This window comes from Zophobas morio, unplaced genomic scaffold (genome assembly GCF_036711695.1).
Source record: "Zophobas morio isolate AGI-343-1 ecotype UQ-CSIRO unplaced genomic scaffold, CSIRO_AGI_Zmor_V1 ptg000020l, whole genome shotgun sequence".
Lineage (NCBI taxonomy): Eukaryota > Metazoa > Arthropoda > Insecta > Coleoptera > Tenebrionidae > Zophobas > Zophobas morio.
Window position 1 is genome coordinate 2,472,038 of NW_026972125.1, and position 19,043 is coordinate 2,491,080.

The 19,043-nt window shown below is 35.6% G+C and overlaps 4 protein-coding genes across 12 annotated transcripts in view; 1 reads left to right on the top strand and 3 right to left on the bottom strand.

Annotated features, from left to right (window-relative positions):
• The window catches only part of LOC135131536 (tyrosine-protein phosphatase Lar), a 305,692-nt gene extending 298,571 nt beyond the window's left edge, over positions 1–7,121 (bottom strand). For 5 of the 9 annotated variants that reach the window (XM_064059325.1, XM_064059324.1, XM_064059329.1 and 2 more), the window contains exon 1: positions 6,923–7,121. The gene's annotated coding sequence lies outside the window, so the exon portion shown is untranslated. The remainder of the gene's footprint in view (positions 1–6,922) is intronic. The other 4 variants (XM_064059331.1, XM_064059327.1, XM_064059330.1 and 1 more) reach the window with 1 other exon arrangement.
• A 4,346-nt stretch (positions 7,122–11,467) lies between these two features.
• LOC135131421 (large ribosomal subunit protein mL52) lies at positions 11,468–12,228 on the bottom strand. The gene is made up of 2 exons (XM_064059170.1): positions 11,966–12,228; positions 11,468–11,914 (listed from the first exon to the last, which is right to left on the bottom strand). The coding sequence occupies exons 1-2, from the start codon at positions 12,003–12,005 to the stop codon at positions 11,550–11,552; spliced, it is 405 nt and encodes a 134-aa protein (XP_063915240.1). The 5' UTR covers positions 12,006–12,228; the 3' UTR covers positions 11,468–11,549.
• Positions 12,229–12,487: 259 nt separating this feature from the next.
• On the bottom strand, positions 12,488–13,649 carry LOC135131378 (deoxynucleoside kinase-like). Its single transcript, XM_064059059.1, has one exon. It carries the CDS (start codon positions 13,473–13,475, stop codon positions 12,780–12,782), a length of 696 nt encoding a protein of 231 aa, XP_063915129.1. The 5' UTR covers positions 13,476–13,649; the 3' UTR covers positions 12,488–12,779.
• Positions 13,650–13,943: 294 nt separating this feature from the next.
• On the top strand, positions 13,944–15,549 carry LOC135131377 (acyl-coenzyme A diphosphatase FITM2). Its single transcript, XM_064059057.1, has one exon. The coding sequence runs from the start codon at positions 13,999–14,001 to the stop codon at positions 15,133–15,135; it is 1,137 nt and encodes a 378-aa protein (XP_063915127.1). The 5' UTR covers positions 13,944–13,998; the 3' UTR covers positions 15,136–15,549.
• Positions 15,550–19,043: the final 3,494 nt, after the last annotated feature.

Here is a 19,043-nt window from a genome sequence, read left to right on the forward strand (position 1 = left end):
TACGACCACCAAGCACGTGTAGACTTTTTCAAACCCTCGTAAATTTGAGGTAAGCAATGAAATATCGTGCAAATCGTCGCCTAAAAGAACTTTTATTTTTAGTAGTTATATAGTGGGTCTTCTCGATCACTTTTTCGTACTCAAGCTGCGCAATTTAGTGGCGGTGTTTGTCCAGCACACACCGTTTTTCCTGAAGTTGCTCGAGCAAAAAACCGTCCAAAATACAGCGAGTTCCAACTTTCGTTGTTTAAAAGGCACGACGGCGCGTCATTATTTTCCTCCAGCACAACGAACCCAAGCGAAAAAAGGTGGAGGCGCCGGGGACGCTTGTCTCTCTTCCTTCCGTAAAAACTTCCCCAATTCATTATGTTAATCTCGTTAAGAAAAATCCATCCCGTCTGCAGATGCAAGTTCTCAGGGTGGCTTTTAGTTAAATACGGCTCGACGTAATCCGTTTACAATATTTAACATAACAAACGAATGAACACAACGAAATAGAAAAATGAACGGCTCCGATAGAAAATTCCCCCGCATCCGGTGAATAATGCACACTTCGCGACCCTTCCGAGTCGATAATATTGTTCTCCGAGCAAAAAAAAGAAACGCAAAGTGCGCCAGATAAAACAGCACACGTCATGCAAATAAATTACGCTTCTTACGAAAGGTTTCCTGGGACTCTAATGCGGATTAGAGGAAGGACTGGAATCTATCAACAGATTTGCGGAGCTTGCCCGGGAAGTAGGCGCTAATTGAGTAAAATCTCGAGCACAAGTTTCGTTTTACAACAAGTGGCGGCACTTTCCACTTTTTCTTTTGCACTCATAAATTTTACTGAAGTGTAGTCACTTACGGGGATAATAATGTTCGCTGTAAAGAGATTTTTTTCGGTTTTTTTTAGTGCGGAAGCGTTCGGGGATGTTTGGCTTTCTAAACGATGTTTAAATCGCGCCGATTTGATGTGGGCTTTATTAGTTTCAAAAGCAATAAAGCAAACAAAATCCCGCTATTGATAACTCCGGTTTTAAATTTGTTGGTTGGGAAAAATGGAAATGTTTAGAGGAGTTTTAATCCAGTCATCGTGTTTTTACGAGCGATGGTTATCGTTGGTTTTATGAGTAAATCAAAAGCTAACAGAGGGCGATTATACGTTATGTAGGTGCTTTTGTTAGTTGTAGTTGAGGTGGAGTTTAATTTATCAGTTATCAGATGTTTGTTAAAATTAGTAATTTAGACGACACTATCGAATAAACGAACTTTTAGAGCTCAAGAAGTAGACTAGAAGAAACACGCGAAGCGGAAAACAAAAAAAAATAGAAAAAATAGACGTGAGATTCGTTGAATTAAGACTTTGATAAGACAATTCCTGTTGCAACTTCTAGAGAAAACAACAAAAAAATTCCTTGGTAGCAATTCATGGAAAAGTTAGTTTCTAATCAGAAGTTAGATTAGAGATGAATTTCAACGTTCATGAAAGATTGAGGGTGAAAGAAAAAGTTAGTAAACATCAAATAAGCTCTAGCCTGTGATTTTTTGTTTTCATTTTCTCAAATTCGTTTCCAATATTGTTTTTCCAATTTTCCACAAAAATCAATCTTTTTCAAGAGTGAATCAAAATCATCCAGCAGAATTTCTATCTCGAGAAAAATATTCCCGGAAGTAGGTGGATGAAACTCGACCCTGGGGTGGGTTTTTCTTTCTACAACGATAAAATATCGGTACCGATAAAATGTGGTCGTCTTTTTCTTTCGCATCTGAAATTTATATTTTCGTCCTTGTCATTTATCGCTTCGTATCGTATCAGTGGAAACAAGATTCCACTCCTGGTTTCAGAAATTTCGTTAAAAATTCGTTGGTGTTGCTGTTCTTGAAGCTAATTTTTTAGGGATACTCATTTATACGATAAAATTATTTCGTTAGACTGGTACTATTAAGAGGAAATCAGGAAGTCGCACTTTAACAAAACTCGTCCGACAAGTTATAGATGATAATCCCCACACATCTTTAAAAATGAAGACCAAAAGAGGGAAAGAAAATTATTTCTTTTGGGACCAGGGGTGGGATTTTGTTTCTACAACGATAAAATATCGGTACCGATAAAATGTGGTCGTCTTTTACTTTCGCATCTGAAATTTATATTTTCGTCCTTGTCATTTATCGCTTCGTTATCGCTTCGTATCGTATCAGTAGAAACAAAATCCCATTCCTGGGGTGCGATGTTGTTTCTCGATCTAGTGATAAATTATCAATTGCGATAAATGTCATTGCGTAGCTTTTAAATGCAAAAGTTTGCATTTATTCTTTGCATATAAGCTTATTAAATGCTCAAAGGTTTACAATTACATTAATTTTAAGAACTTATAACTCAGAATTACGATTTTGAACTTCTATTTTGACATAAATTTCGAGGTTATGTCTCCAAAATTTATCACTTCACTCAGAGATATCGAGAAAATATCGCTCCATGAAGACATGATTTCGTGACAGAATCGAGAAATGTGACAGAAATGTAGCATCTCAGCCAATTGGTAAAGGAGATTTTATCGCTATCGAGTTTCTAAATCGAAGTGATAAATTATCACTTGCGATAAATGTCATTGCGTAGCTTTTGAATGTAAAAGTTTGCATTTATTCTTTGCATATATTCATTAAATGCCCAAAAGTTTACAATTACCTTAATTTTAAGAACTTATAACACAGAATTACGATTTTGAACTTCTATTTTGACATAAATTTCGAGGTTATGTCTCGAAAATTTATCACTACTCAGAGCTATCGAGAAAATATCACTCCATGAAGACTTGATTTCGTGACAGAATCGAGAAATGTGACAGAAATGTAGCATCTCAACCAATCAGTAAACGAGATTTTATCGCTATCGAGTGTTTCTAAATCGAAGTGATAAATTATCACTTGCGATAAATGTCATTGCGTAGCTTTTAAATGCAAAAGTTTGCATTTATTCTTTGCATATATTTATTAAATGCTCAAAAGTTTACTATTACCTTAATTTTAAGAACTTATAACACAGAATTACGATTTTGAACTTCTATTTTGACATAAATTTCGAGGTTATGTCTCCAAAATGTATCTCTTTACTCAGAGCTACCGAGAAAAGATCACTCCATGAAGACTTGATTCGTGACAGAATCGAGAAATGTAGCATATTAACCAATCAGCAAACGAGATTTTATCGCTATCGAGTTTTTTTCGATCGAGAAACAAAATCGCACCCCTGGTTTCAGAAATTTCGTTAAAAATTCGTTGGTGTTGCTGTTCTTGAAGCTAATTTTTTAGGGATACTCATTTATACGATAAAATTATTTCGTTAGACTGGTACCATTAAGAGGAAATCAGGAAGTCGCACTTTAACAAAACTCGTCCGACAAGTTATAGATGATAATCCCCACACATCTTTAAAAAGGAAGACCAAAAGGGGGAAAGAAAATTATTTCTTTTGGGACCAGGGGTGGGATTTTGTTTCTACAACGATAAAATATCGGTACCGATAAAATGTGGTCGTCTTTTACTTTCGCATCTGAAATTTATATTTTCGTCCTTGTCATTTATCGCTTCTTCGTCATCGCTTCGTATCGTATTGCTTGAAACAAAATCTCACCCCAGGGGTGCGATTTTGTTTCTCGATCGAAGGGATAAATTAAATGTCATTACCTATGTTTTAAATGCAAAAGTTTGCATTTATTCTTTGCATATAAGCTTATTAAATGCTCAAAAGTTTACAATTACCTTAACTTCAATAACTTATAACTCAGAATTACGATTTTGAACTTCTTTTTTGACATAAATTTCGAGGTTATGTCTCCAAAATTTATCACTTTACTCAGAGCTGTCGAGAAAAGATCGCTCCATGAAGACTTGATTTCGTGACACAATCGAGAAATGTGACAAAAATGTAGCATCTCAACCAATCAGCAAACGAGATTTTATCGCTAACGGGTTTTTTTCGATCGAGAAACAAAATCGCACCCCAGGGGTGCGATTTTGTTTCTCGATCGAAGTGATAAATTATCACTTGCGATAAATGTCATTGCGTAGCTTTTAAATGCAAAAGTTTGCATTTATTCTTTGCATATAAGCTTATTAAATGCTGAAAAGTTTACAATTACCTTAATTTTAAAAACTTATAACTCAGAATTACGATTTCGAACTTTTATTTTGACATAAATTTCGAGGTTATGTCTCCAAAATTTATCACTTCACTCGGAGCTATCGAGAAAATATCACTCCATGAAGACTTGATTTCGTGAAAGAATCGAGAAGTGTCTCACCAACTCAGCCTCTCAACCAATCAGCAAACGAGATTTTATCGCTATCGAGTTTTTTTCGATCGAGAAACAAAATCGCACCCCTGGTTTCAGAAATTTCGTTAAAAATTCGTTGGTGTTGCTGTTCTTGAAGCTAATTTTTTAGGGATACTCATTTATACGATAAAATTATTTCGTTAGACTGGTACCATTAAGAGGAAATCAGGAAGTCGCACTTTAACAAAACTCGTCCGACAAGTTATAGATGATAATCCCCACACATCTTTAAAAAGGAAGACCAAAAGGGGGAAAGAAAATTATTTCTTTTGGGACCAGGGGTGGGATTTTGTTTCTACAACGATAAAATATCGGTACCGATAAAATGTGGTCGTCTTTTACTTTCGCATCTGAAATTTATATTTTCGTCCTTGTCATTTATCGCTTCTTCGTCATCGCTTCGTATCGTATTGCTTGAAACAAAATCTCACCCCAGGGGTGCGATTTTGTTTCTCGATCGAAGGGATAAATTAAATGTCATTACCTATGTTTTAAATGCAAAAGTTTGCATTTATTCTTTGCATATAAGCTTATTAAATGCTCAAAAGTTTACAATTACCTTAACTTCAATAACTTATAACTCAGAATTACGATTTTGAACTTCTTTTTTGACATAAATTTCGAGGTTATGTCTCCAAAATTTATCACTTTACTCAGAGCTGTCGAGAAAAGATCGCTCCATGAAGACTTGATTTCGTGACACAATCGAGAAATGTGACAAAAATGTAGCATCTCAACCAATCAGCAAACGAGATTTTATCGCTAACGGGTTTTTTTCGATCGAGAAACAAAATCGCACCCCAGGGGTGCGATTTTGTTTCTCGATCGAAGTGATAAATTATCACTTGCGATAAATGTCATTGCGTAGCTTTTAAATGCAAAAGTTTGCATTTATTCTTTGCATATAAGCTTATTAAATGCTGAAAAGTTTACAATTACCTTAATTTTAAAAACTTATAACTCAGAATTACGATTTCGAACTTTTATTTTGACATAAATTTCGAGGTTATGTCTCCAAAATTTATCACTTCACTCGGAGCTATCGAGAAAATATCACTCCATGAAGACTTGATTTCGTGAAAGAATCGAGAAGTGTCTCACCAACTCAGCCTCTCAACCAATCAGCAAACGAGATTTTATCGCTATCGAGTTTTTTTCGATCGAGAAACAAAATCGCACCCCAAGTCATGTGAAGTGACGAAACTTCTAGTAATTTGGAAATTTTTTAAATTTTATGGCAGGTCACCATCATGATAGAGTTAAAACAAGAATTTTCGACAACAGTAGAAAAAAATATATATAAAAAGTTACAGCTTGAGTCAAAATTCGATAAATCAATCTGCATTAAGTGCTAATTTGTGTATTTTGCAACACGAATTAAAAGTGTACGTTAACAAATAAACCATTTTCTGCTGCAATGCATAAATTACAAACTTCCGGGATACTTTAAGCGGCTTATTCCGAACAGTCCAGTTGACTGTGTAACGGAATAATAGTGAAATAACGTACCCATTTCCTACTCGCCTATTTCCCTCTTTTTACATTATAAATTTACCATCACTAATAAGCACGAAAGCTTTACAAATTACGTTTACACACTTACTCAGCGTGTAATAAATTGAGTAACTTTTCCCCGGACCTTAATTAACTTTAGTCCAAATTTAAATTCGAATTTTAGCACTAAATGGACAAAAGCGCATAACAAAATGTTTAATGCAAACAATAGTCGGTATTTTCGACAATCGAAAATTCTAAATGCATTTGTATTATTAACAATATCCTATTTACTAATAAAATGCGTTGTTTATTCAAAAACCAAACCCGTTTCATTACAAAATTTTTGAAAATATTGTTCAATAAAAAAAACAGACAATCCGGAAAATGTTCAAAAATAATAAAATTTTGCCCGGCGCATCCACCATTATGCTCCTCTTGGGTTTGGCGAAATCTACCAACCCATAAAATTTTCTCTTGCTTAAAGAAGTTTTTTTCTATATTTTATTTTCACAGAATTAATAATAATATATACTATAAAATTTTTATTATAACAAAGGTTAGATACAAAAAATAATAATTTAATAGTCGTTCGTGGAATTGTGCATGCTTGTTTTAAATTATGTACCAAACCCTGTGTGTTTATCTATAAATCGAAAAGCGGCATTAATAAATGAAATTATTTTCTGCTATAACATTATTAATTAAAACGCAGTAAATTTAATAAGCCTTCTGATCGAGGCGCCAACATAGTTGACAAAATGCGTCAAATTCGTCTAAAATATTTTCGGTGTCGTGGGCGTGCGCAGCGTGTATTCGTGGTAAACGGGGTTTGTCTCATGAACACGTGAACTCCATCCACTGCAAAAATTCGTCGTTTCAAAAAAACAAAATCAATTACAAGACGAAAACCAACAAAAATATTTACAAATCATTTACTTTTAATTACTTTACTTACATTACAAGCGATTATTTTCGTAACAAACTTCGCATCATATACCCTTCGATTATGAATTTATTTTCCATTAACCCCCAAAAAACCTAGTACAACCCACCAATCCGCCACAACAACAACTTCTTCAGCGCAAAAACCTTAACCTAAAACTCACCGAAACTCGCGTCAAAGTGGGAAAAGTGTCCGCAAGTTCAGGCCTCGCCGGTATCCGCACACATGTGACACTCCAGTCGCACTGCAGCACTCACTTTAGCACCGGTGGTACGTCTGAGGCGAGGGAAACGGAAAGTTCTCCAGACCAGCACCGATGGATTGTCGCTGGAGCTGCTGTGGGGTGGTCGGAGCGCGGCAGTGCTGCTTCCACGACGGCCCTCAACACAGTGAAGAGGCGGCCGGCGGCGGCGTGCGATTCTCATGTCCCATGTGCGCGAGAGTCGGGGGTGGAAGTCGCGATCCGCACAAATTTCAAGACGAATCATTGGTATTCATCGATTCTGGAAGTGGGTGAAAGTGGGCCGGTGGGGTGGGGCGGTGGGAAAATTATAGAAACTGGGGTGTGTTTTTTTTTGGTTTATTGGAAGAGTTATTGGCGGTGGGAGTTTTAAAGTTGCGTTTTTATGTCGGCGGGGTTTTTCTGCACGGGCGGGTTTTAAGGTAACTAAAGGCCATTTGAATAAGAGGATGGGAAATCGTGGAAGTTGGCAGATGACAGATTTGGCGGTAGAAAAGTTAAAGACAAAGATCGATAAAAATATGTTAATTGCATATTTTCAATTCAACGGACAATTGTAGTGGACGTCCGATCTTTTCCTGATCCTGATTCTAAATGAGTTCAGTTAGTCACTGAGAAGTACTCAGGAAAAATATTTCATTTAAAACAATGGAAAGCTACCTTTAATTTTAATTTTGAAGGTTTTTAATTAGGAAGCGCCTACGGAGGAGCAAGTAAAAAAACAAATCCATTTTTTTTACACGACAAAACAAAAAAACTTTTATTATTAAAAAACATCATTAACCTAATCTTGTGTTAAAATACTAAAAAACGAAAAAAGAAAAATGAAAAATTACAAAATTCCTAATTAAATTTTATTATCACTAGTCAAGTCACTTGGACTACATTAAGGATGACCGTTAAAATACAAAATTATTAAAGCCAACTATAAAATACAAAAATTAATGAAAATAGATAGACTTTAATTTAAATTACTTTCGAAAATTTATACAGTAACACCAAAAACATTTTAAAACCGACTATTCTACTCTAAGTTTCAAACTTAGATGACTGAACGTAACATTAAATATGTATTTATAGCAATAAATATTAATCTCTTAAATGCATATACAAATTTTGGATAAAGTGGACGGTCATGTTGAGGTTAACTAATGCAAAATTTATACGACTATTTAAAAATGAATCTTTGTGTATAGATTTTCACGAACGTTAATTTTACTCATTTTCTCTCAATAATGAAGTTTTACTTCTCATGTGTTATTAAGATTTCTTACACAACCGCATAATAACAGTTCTTTTGCAGCAGTTAAAGCTATTTTATGTGGGAAAAATAGAAAGGTTTAATTACTCTACACTTAACTTATTTATTTGCCTTGAAACCAGCAACTTTGTGATTTAACGAAAACTTATGAGCTCGTTTTTTAGCATATGACGTCACAGATTACCATTATTACGTATTAAGAAATACTGTTATAAACTTTTTGAATATTTGCCAATATTGACAATAAATTTAACGTTGGTGATATCGTCTCCAAACCCGCGGAGTAAAGAGCGCAATGATAACGTTACGCTATTCAATATTCCTTAATCGCCTGCCACCGAGATAGCTGAAAAAGTTGCAGAAGATCTTAATCAGGTTATGAAAATTTTATCACCTTCAGGATCTTATCCCCAGTCTAATAAAATTATTAGAGTTGCTCCCGAGACACCCAACACGACTAAACCCTAAAAATCATTTACGATTCTGAAATAACTGCTAATGATATTGTGAGACGAAATAAATCAAATTTTATCCGTAATTCCCACTTTCGGTCGGCATAAATACAACAATTACGTACGAAAAATAATAAAATAATTTTTATGTAATTGCCTGTTAATCAAATCGCCATGATTTTATTTGACCCCAAAGTTTGATCCACGTGGTAGAGCTATAATTCATGGTGTCCGATTTAAAATCGGATAAACACAATTTTAACAGTCTAAAAGACACAAAAACGTTGCAAACATGCTAAATAAGAGTCTTATAGTTCATAACTGGCGATATAAAGCCGTAAAATTGCTTTTTGGAACTTCTACCTAATTCTAGTTAACGTCAAAATTATGGAAAATTTGCTTCACTCACCTCGGGTTTCAACTGCACACGATGTTTCCAACATTTTTAAAGTCCCTGTGAACTTTTTGCGCACTTTTTGTTTAAATTTTTGGAAAAATGCCAAAATTTTCGCGGAAGGAATCGAAACCGACGCGCCATCTTTGAAAAGTTGAAACTAGGAATAGTTCTACCAGGTGGTTTAAGGTTTAGGCAAACCTGTCAAATTTCTCAAATTATTAAATTAAGTTTTTGAACATATTGTCCGTCTTTTTTGCAATTATTTATGATACTTTCCTTTATTTGACAAAATATAGCTATTAAATTGCTTACGTACTTAATTTTGCTGCTACATAATTGCAATTATTTATATAAATACAATAGCAGATTTTATTCGAAAAACATAAAATCGGTTAATTAGTGCCACAGAAAACATTGTAATTTGTAGAAATGGACCATAATTACCTACATAAATTACAATACAATGATATTTTTCTTCTCTAATTAATCGTAAAATTTTTTATCTCCCAATACTTGAACAAAAATTTTCTTTTTAAACAGAACACCACTCAGTCAAACACGACAATGGATGCACCAGTCGCAATGGTTCTTTTTTGCGTGGTGTTTACAGACTTACAGTCATGGCACAACATCAACATCACCACGTAGGCAAAACCTGAACTTTTTCCATTTTTTTCCTCGAAATCTTTTTTTAGATGTCATTTAACACCAGCTACTCGGTACGTAAAAATCAACATTTTCGTAAACAGATAAGTAATACAATTTTTTAACATTGTTCACTTTGTTTAGTATGCGGTTCACTCTAAAACCCAAGACCATCAAAGTGTAGGACCAAGACCTAATCAGGTATTTTTTTCTATGTTTGTTCAAATTTTTCACTTTTCTATTTATCAATTTCCTTGCATATAACAACTTGTAAAGTAGGTACAACACACTACATTTTACTTTTTTCTTAAGGTGGGAATATCTCCACAGATTAATCTAGAAGTTCATCAAGTCGTAAGACCAAGACCTATTCAGGTAAGTCAAGAAAAATTCGCTCTTTTCCACTATTTGTTTCCTACTTTTCTGTTTAATCTACACACTTATACAACTTGTTAAAATACAGCACACTACATTTTACTTTTCCTAAAGGCTGCACCCCAGAAGCAATTTGATACGTTCAATGTGAAAATACCACCTAGAGCGGTAAGTCAAAAAAACGTCGTTGTTTTTTTTTTTAACTTGGTTGTTTTCTTTTTGTTTTTGTTTTTGTTTCGGTATAACCACCGGCACTTTGTATTCATAACTACCAAAAGTAGTTTGCAAATATGTAGTAAGTTATTAGATAAAGTTTATTTTATGGGCATGCCTCATAGGTGTATCAAACATGGAGAGGGAAAATAAACACAATTTGGGTCCTGGGTGGTGTTTTTCTTCCGATTTGAAGTATTCCGCTTACATTTATTAGAAATATCAAAATAGAGGGAATGTTTGATGGTAAACTCTTGCACCCAGACCTGCTCTATTTCTTGTCAGGATGGTACACTGGGTCGCACAAGTCGATACAGCTACCATCGACTATGATCCATTGTGGGCATTTCAATGAATCGTGGTCCTTGTTTTTGGCAAGTTCGATGATTCTTTGTAGAAGTACTTTGCCCATTTTTATCTATGGGGAAAGTAGTGTAAAGGTTCGATTTGAAGAAGAGTTAAGAACTTACGCTTAGTCTACACGCGGAGCTTTTGTCGATGCTTAGTTCTTCTGCTAGAACCACAACACAGAAGAGAAGCAAAAGACTTGTCGCTGTCATTTTGTTTTTGTTGGGGGAAAATACTAACTGTGGCACGTACAAGCGGGTACTTAATAACGGTAGTAAAAAATATATAAATAAAGAATAAAAAGCAGGAATGTTAAAAAACAATATATCATAAAACACTTTAACATTGTGTACTTAAGTACTGTATTATTATGTTTCTTTTCACGAGAAATATACTTAAATAAACTCAAACAAAGGCGTTTTGAAGCAATAAAGTTGTTCAAAACACAGAAAAACACAAAATAAGCGCTTTTTAGTTTCATATTCATTTCTAATTGCCCGAATAATCGATATCTTTGAGTTGTCTCATACTTGAAGTTCGTTTTGCCTGTGAACTGTGTTAACGATTGGTTGTAGTTGCAGCGTTTCAACGAATGCATGGAATATTAAAACTTCCGACCATTAAAAAATTTATGTTCGACTTTAAATGCTGTCCAAACGGCCCTTCAAAGTGATGGCTCTATTCGACGCAAACTAAACTTAATACGTTTTACTTTCCAACGCGAAAAAACGCAGACTCATAATTAATAACTGGGTTTTTAACTAAATAAAAAAACATTTTTTTCCATTTTTAAGTCATTTTTATTTTACTACCGCTACAATAACATTAAAAAATATCTCCTTTAAATGTTTAAACTAGTTATTTTTTCTTCTTTAACAACTCAATCCCTTTTGGCTTCAATTTACTATCCAGTATTTGTTGCCTCCTCTCGCTCTCTTTTCGTGTCAACTCCTCGTGTCTTTCCACCGCAAAATCGATTTCCGCCGTCAAATTGTGAATCTGTTCGGCTATTTGTTGTTGCTTAACAATCCTCTTCATTTGACCTATACCATAAGGGGTAGGCCTTCCATCCAAAAATGAGTAGTCGGGGGCGTCCGTTAACACCCCCTCGGAATTGGGGTTCAAAGGCAGGCCCCTCTCCTTCCTCCATCTCTGATTTAAGTGGAAAGACAAAGTTTTGGGGACAGGCTTCCTCACAGAATTTATAAATCTGGCTGCTACAACTGCAACACAAGGGGGTAAGAAACGGATAAAGTTGTTGTAAATCGACAAACCGTAACTAATAGGTGGCTGTAACAGCGGTTTTCGCCACATTTTTTAAATTACTGCTTGAGTTCAATTGCTGAAAAAGTGAGGTTATGAATTAGACACAGGACGGGATCGTGGAGGTTTAAATTTGTTAAGTGATAAGTAACAACAAAATAAATATTGTAATGACGTGTGGACGACTGTTGTATAGTTGTAATTATTATATAATTGTTTATGTTAAATGAAAAAGTTTGATTTTTTGCTAATTCTAGGACGCATGCACGCAACCAACCTGTGGTAGAAATCCCCACAGCTCGTTTTACAATAATATTTACAAAACATGTAATAATTTAATCCAAAAGTGAAACTCTTGTAAAAATGTATGTTTTTATTATAAACAATCAGAACAAAAATGTTAGAAAATTAGTTTATAAAATAGTAGCGCTTTACTTTCTGCTACGTGTATAGTTGGTTGCCTATGTTTCAGTATACTACCATCTTAATTCTCAATCTCATTTAACTCAATTTATCCAAATAAAACCAAGTCATAGTTAAATATAGAACTTTATTTGTAAAGTGATTAACGCACTGACGAGTATGTGGTAAAAAAATATAAATTGTAATACTTAAGTTCAGACATATTTAATTTCAAAAAATGCAAATGGAATTAGTTTCTACTTTTACCTATAATAAAAATAGAAATCAACATGTACTCTTACCCTTAGACTAACGTTAAAGTAACTTCAGACAACGTTTTTAACATGACGTCACAAATCCACCTGTGACGTCATTACTTAACTACAAAATTTAAAAAAACAGAAACCTAACGAGACTCTCCTCCTAAACTGCCACCCTCTTCTTAAGCACCTGATCTTCAAACCTCCCATACTCATCCCCAATCATCCCCAAATCCACATTAGCATCAATGGTAAAAACCGGCGCCGGACACTCATACAACCTCTTATGATACAACCAATCCTCATGAATCTCATGCAAACTCTTAATATACTCAAACGGAACCTTCCTCTCCTCCGCCCTATCCCTCTTCAAAATCCTCTCATACACCACCTCCGGGTCAGTCCTCAAGTACACGAACAAATCCACCCCCACCGCCTGCTCCTGCTTGATCCACTTGAACCACTCGTCGATGACTGAGTACTCCGGACTGGCCATGATTCCGTCCCGCCTCAGCTTCTCCACGAAACAGTAGCGCGCACTGAAGATGGACCGCTCCAGGAAGCGAAACTTCGTCGAGCACTTCTGGGTGTGCGCCTGAAGCAGAGTGAGCTGCACGTAGGACTGGAACGTGAAACTGTACCTCTGGGGGTCCTGGTAGAGCAGGTCGAGGAGGTTGTGGCCTTGGCAGTTGCGCCACTTTTCGAGGGGCTCGGAGAAGACTGTGACGTTGCCGAGTTTCTCGATGTGTCGGAGGAAAGTGGACTTGCCGCTGCCGATGTTGCCCTCCACGGCGATGGTGCAGGGCCGGTCGAGTGAGGGGGCTCTTCGCATGGTTGAGAGGAGTCTTCTAATGAACATAACTCACGGAAAGAAGAATGAGTGTGGAGGCATTCGAACGAGGGGGCGTGCGTGTGGTGACAAGTTGAATTAATACCGATTATTTAGAGATTAGATTCGATTTTTTTTTGAGGTTATGATTTTGGTGGCGGGATTGACATTTGAGAGAGGTGCAATGTTGCGTAATTTTGGTGTTGCAGGGTTGGCAACACGAGTCAATTATTCCAAACAAAAACATAGAAATAATTATTATGGACTAAGTAACTCCAGTGCGGCTTTACTAGTCATGATAATTTCTTGAAAATAATTTAGCAAGTCTGGTAGCGCCGTTTTTTTTCATTCCAATTTGGTTATTGGGTTTCTGGTGATATTTGTCAGTGCTACCAATAGCACTTCATTGAAATTACCAAACGCGTTGACTTATTGTTGGTTTTCTAGATACTCAGAAATTTCAATAAACTACAACCATTCGCTGCTTAGCAAATTCTCAATCTCACCTTTGTCTCAAATTCCAAATGTCATTTTCATACGTCACTTTTGACACATGTCAGATAACAAATGTCAAAGAGTCACCATCATCATGGCGACAAAGCGCCGACCCCTGCACCAAAAATTGAATTTCCGCCCTAACACGAGCGACAACAACCTGGAGTACCGCGGCACGAAACCAACATGTGAGCCGACCTCCATCAAAGAGACCATGATGCTCATGGTGCTCTACCTGTGCAAGAAATCGCTCTTCTTCGACACTAACCTCAAAGTGGCGATCTACCTCGGGACCCTTTTCCTGCTCTCTTTGTTCGCGGACTTCGCCAGCGTGCCCAAGATGTACCTATCCCGCTCCGACAACATCTTCAACAAGTTCTTCGTGAAGTTCGCCTGGGGCTGGAACCTCCTCCTGCTCGTCCCGTTCGTGGTCTTCACCACGTACATCTACTGCTGTGGCCAGAAACAGCGGATAATCAAGCACCACTTACTCAGAATCTGCATCGCGACGTTCTTCTGGTGGTTCTGGACGACTTTGTTCAACGTGGTGGAGGCGTCGTTTGGACGGTGCAACCACAGGCAGTTCGGCACCAAGGGGTCCTGTTTACAAGCCGGACACGTCTGGAACGGCTTCGACGTCTCGGGACACACGTTCATCCTCATCTACGGGAGTCTCCTACTTATTGAGGAGACCCGCTGCATGGAGAACTGGGACAGCATCAAGGAGCACCTGCGTCTGGAAAACCACCACCGAGTGTCCAGAGACCCCTCCCAGAATCTTAACCCTTTGCGAAATTTATCAGACCCAGAAATGCACGACTTGCAACTAAACTACAAGAAATACACCCCGTATATACGGGGGCTGTTCATTACCATCACTCTCTTCCAAATAATGTGGGACGTGATGCTGGTGTGCACGATGCTGTACTACCACATCATGATTGAAAAGTTTCTGGGGGGCGCTTTGGCCATCTTGACGTGGTTTTTCACGTACAGGATGTGGTATGTGCACCCGAAGCTCTTCCCGAAGTTGCCGGGGCAGGGGGTTTTCAAGTATATTAAGAAGAAGGGGGAGCCGCAGGCGGTTCCCAGGAGGAGAACTGGGAGTGTGGTGAACGGGCGGGGGCCGTTGTTCATGGGGCGGCCGATTTACCCGCAGCAGGAGGCGGCGCAGGAAGAGTCGTCGGCGCAATAACGTTGTAGTTAGGTTTGCTGTTGATTTTATTAATGAAGTACAATTTTAATGGTGACTGATTCGAATGGGTTTTTTTTGTACAAATTCACTGGATTGTTTTTGTGTATGACAAGTAGGGCCGGCGGTAGCTGCCGGTTGGGGTTCAACAATCTGTGATCCTGGTAGCGTTATCAATTTTATATCTGCAAATAATTCTAAATGTTAAAAATGTACACGAATACTTTTTACGGGGGTATACATATATGTAAATACGTAATTTATTGCTTAAGATGTTTTTGTGTTGTGGTGGTTCTGTGTTAGTGATTTGTATTTATTTTTATTTTTATTGCCTACTGCGGTAGGGGTGGTATTTAAAATACTAATTTTTTGGGTTGTTATACTTTATTTTTTGTTATTAAATTATTTTCAAGGAAATTTGGATTTTTTATTCGTGGACTTTGGCTGGCGATTCCGTCTGTCGCTCGTTAGCGATTTTATTAGACAGATAAATGGGTCGTCGAAACCGTCAAGCCGGTTATTATGGTGATTGCTAATCCCCACCAACAATTTAATGACGTTATCTCAAAGTTTTAGTAAATATTTGCTACTCAATTTTATACTTATATAAAATAACATATATCCACATTATTTTTACAATTTCACTTGTATAGAAACTATAAAACCGATTACTTTGAAGTCTTGTCGACGTTCCATTTTTATCGTCGTTTTTTTAACTTCCTTTTTAGTGGCATTGTTGTGGTTTTATCGTCACGATTTACCTTTGTTTGTGACCTTTTTAATGGTTCTTTTTATCGCCCTTTCTTGGCGTCTTTTTTATGCTCTTTTCTTGTCGTGTCGATTTTGCTGCTTTATTTTATTCATTTGTCAGATTTTTTTATAAACTTTTCTCGACTCTTCTTGCATTTCTTAACTTCTTTTTTTGGTGCATTTTTTGTGTCTTTTTTCCATCGTTTTTCTTCGGTCTTTTTTTGTCGGGTTTTGTTGCTTTTTCCTTACTTTTTTTTGGGTGTAGTACTTATTTTGTTGTTTTTGTCGTTTTTTTTGGTCACATTCTTCCGCTAATCACAAGTCTGAAATCCGCGTCACGATATCTGTTTCAATAAATACAAAAAGTGAATTCAAAATTTTCAAAAATATTCCAAAAAAATTGTTAAAATTGGTTCAATTAACTGAAAAATGGTGTCAAATTGTAGATAATCTTCCGCTACTTACAAATCTGTAATCGCCGTTACGACATCTGTTAAAATAAACACAAAAAATGAATTCAAAATTTTCAAAAATATTCCAAAAAAAGCATAAAATTGGTTCAATCGACCCAAAATTGGTGTCAAATTGTAGATAATCTTCCGCTAATTACAAGTCTGAAATCGCCGTCACGATATCTGTTTCAGTAAACACAAAAAGAGAATTCAAAATTTTCAAAAAAATGGTTAAAATCGGTTCAATCGACCGAATAAATTGGTGTCAAATTGTAGATAACCTTCCGCTAGTTACAAATCTGAAATCGCCGTTACGATGTCTCTTTCACTAAAGCAAAAAAAAGAATTCAAAATTTTCAAAAATATTCCAAAAAAACAGTTAAGATTTGCTCAATCAACCAAAAATTGGTGTTAAATTGTCGATAATTTTCCGCTAATTACAAGTCTGAAATCCCCGTCACGATATCTGTTTCAATAAACACAAAAAGTGAATTCAAAATTTTCAAAAATATTCCAAAAAAATGGTTAAAATCGGTTCAATCGACCGAAAAATGGTGTCAAATTGTAGATAACCTTCCGCTAGTTACAAATCTGAAATCGCCGTAAGGATATCTGTTTCAACAAACACGAAAAGTGAATTCAAAATTTTAAAAAATATTCCAAAAAAATGGTTAAAATTGGTTCAATCCGCCGAAAATTGGTGTCAAATTGCAGATAATCTTTCACTAATAACAATTGTGAAATCCCCGTCACGATGCCTGTTTCAATAAACACAAAAAGTGAATTCAAAATTTTCAAAAATATTCCAAAAAAATAGTTAAAATTGGTTCAATCCGCCGAAAATTGGTGTCAAATTCTAGATTATCTTTCGCTAGTTACAAGTCCGAAATCCCAGTCACGATGTCTGTTTCAGTCAGCACAAAACGTGAATTCAAAATTTTCAAAAATATTCCCAAAAATGGATACAATTGATTCAATCGACCGAAAATTGGTGTCAAGTTGTAGATAATCTTTCGCCAATAACAAGTGCGAAATCCCCGTCAAGATGCCTGTTTCAATAAACAGAAAAAGTGAATTCAAAATTTTCAAAAATATTCCAAAAAAATGGTTAAAATTGGTTCAATCGACCGAAAATTAGTGTCAAATTGTAGATAATCCTCCGCCGGTTACAAATCTGAAATCCCCGTAAGGATATCTGTTCCAACAAACACGAAAAGTGAATTCAAAATTTTCAAAAATATTCCAAAAAAATGGTTAAAATTGGTTCAATCCGCCGAAAATTGGTGTCAAATTGTAGATAATCTTTCGCTAATAACAAGTATGAAATCGCCGTCACGATGCCTGTTTCAATAAATACAAAAAGTGAATTCAAAATTTTCAAAAATATTCCAAAAAAATGGTTAAAATTGATCAATCCGCCGAAAATTGGTGTCAAATTGTAGATAATTTTTCGTTAATAACAAGTGTGAAACCCCCGTCATGATGCCTGTTTCAATAACCACAAAAAGTGAATTCAAAATTTTTAAAAATATTCCAAAAAAATTGTTAAAATTGGTTCAATCGTCCGAAAATTGGTGTCAAATCGTATATAATCTTCCGGTAATTACAAGTCTCAAATCCCCGTCACGATATCTGTTCCAGTAAACACAAAAAGTGAATTCAAAATTTTCAAAAATATTCCAAAAAAAATGGTTAAAATTGGTTCAATCGACCGAAAATTGGTGTCAAATTGTAGATAATCTTCCGCTAATCACAGGTTTGAAATCCCCGTCACGATTTCTGTTTGAATAAACACAAAAAGTGAATTCAAATTTTCAAAAACATTCCAAAAAAATAATAAAAATTGGTTCAATCGACCGAAAATTGGTGTCAAATTGTAGATAATCTTCCGCTAATTACAAGTCTGAAATCCCCGTCACGATATCTGTTTCAATAAACACAAAAAGTGAATGCAAAATTTTCAAAAATATTCCAAAAAAATGGATAAAATTGGTTCAATCGTCCGAAAATTGGTGTCAAATCGTACATAATCTTCCGCTAATTACAAGTCTGAAATCCCCATCACAATATCTGTTTCAATAAACACAAAAAGAGAATTCAAAATTTTCAAAAATATTCCAAAAAAATGGATAAAATTGGTTCAATCGACTGAAAAGTGGTGTCAAATTATAGATAATCTTCCGCTAATTACAACTCTGAAAAATCCGTCACGATATCTGTTCCAATAAACACAGAAAGTTCATCCAAAATTGTCAAAAATATTTAAAAAAATGGTTAAAATTGGTTCAATCGGCCCTAAATTGGTGTCAAATTGTAAATAATCTTCCGCTAATAACAAGTCTGAAATCCCCGTCACGATATCTGTTTCAATAAACACGAAAAGTGAATTCAACATTTTCCAAAATATTCTAAAAAAGTGGATAAAATTGGTTCAATCGACTGAAAAATGGTTTCAAATTGTATAAAATCTTCTGCTAATTACAAATCTGAAATTCCTGTCACGATATCTGTTCCAATAAACACAGAAAGTGAATTCAAAATTTTCAAAAATATTCCAAAAAAAAATTAAAATTGGTTCAATTGACTGAAAAATGGTGTCAAATTGTAGATAATCTTCCTCCAGTTACAAATCCGCAATCACCTTCACCACATCTATTGAAATAAAGGTAAAATATGATTCCAAAATTTTCAAAAATTTTCCAAAAAAAT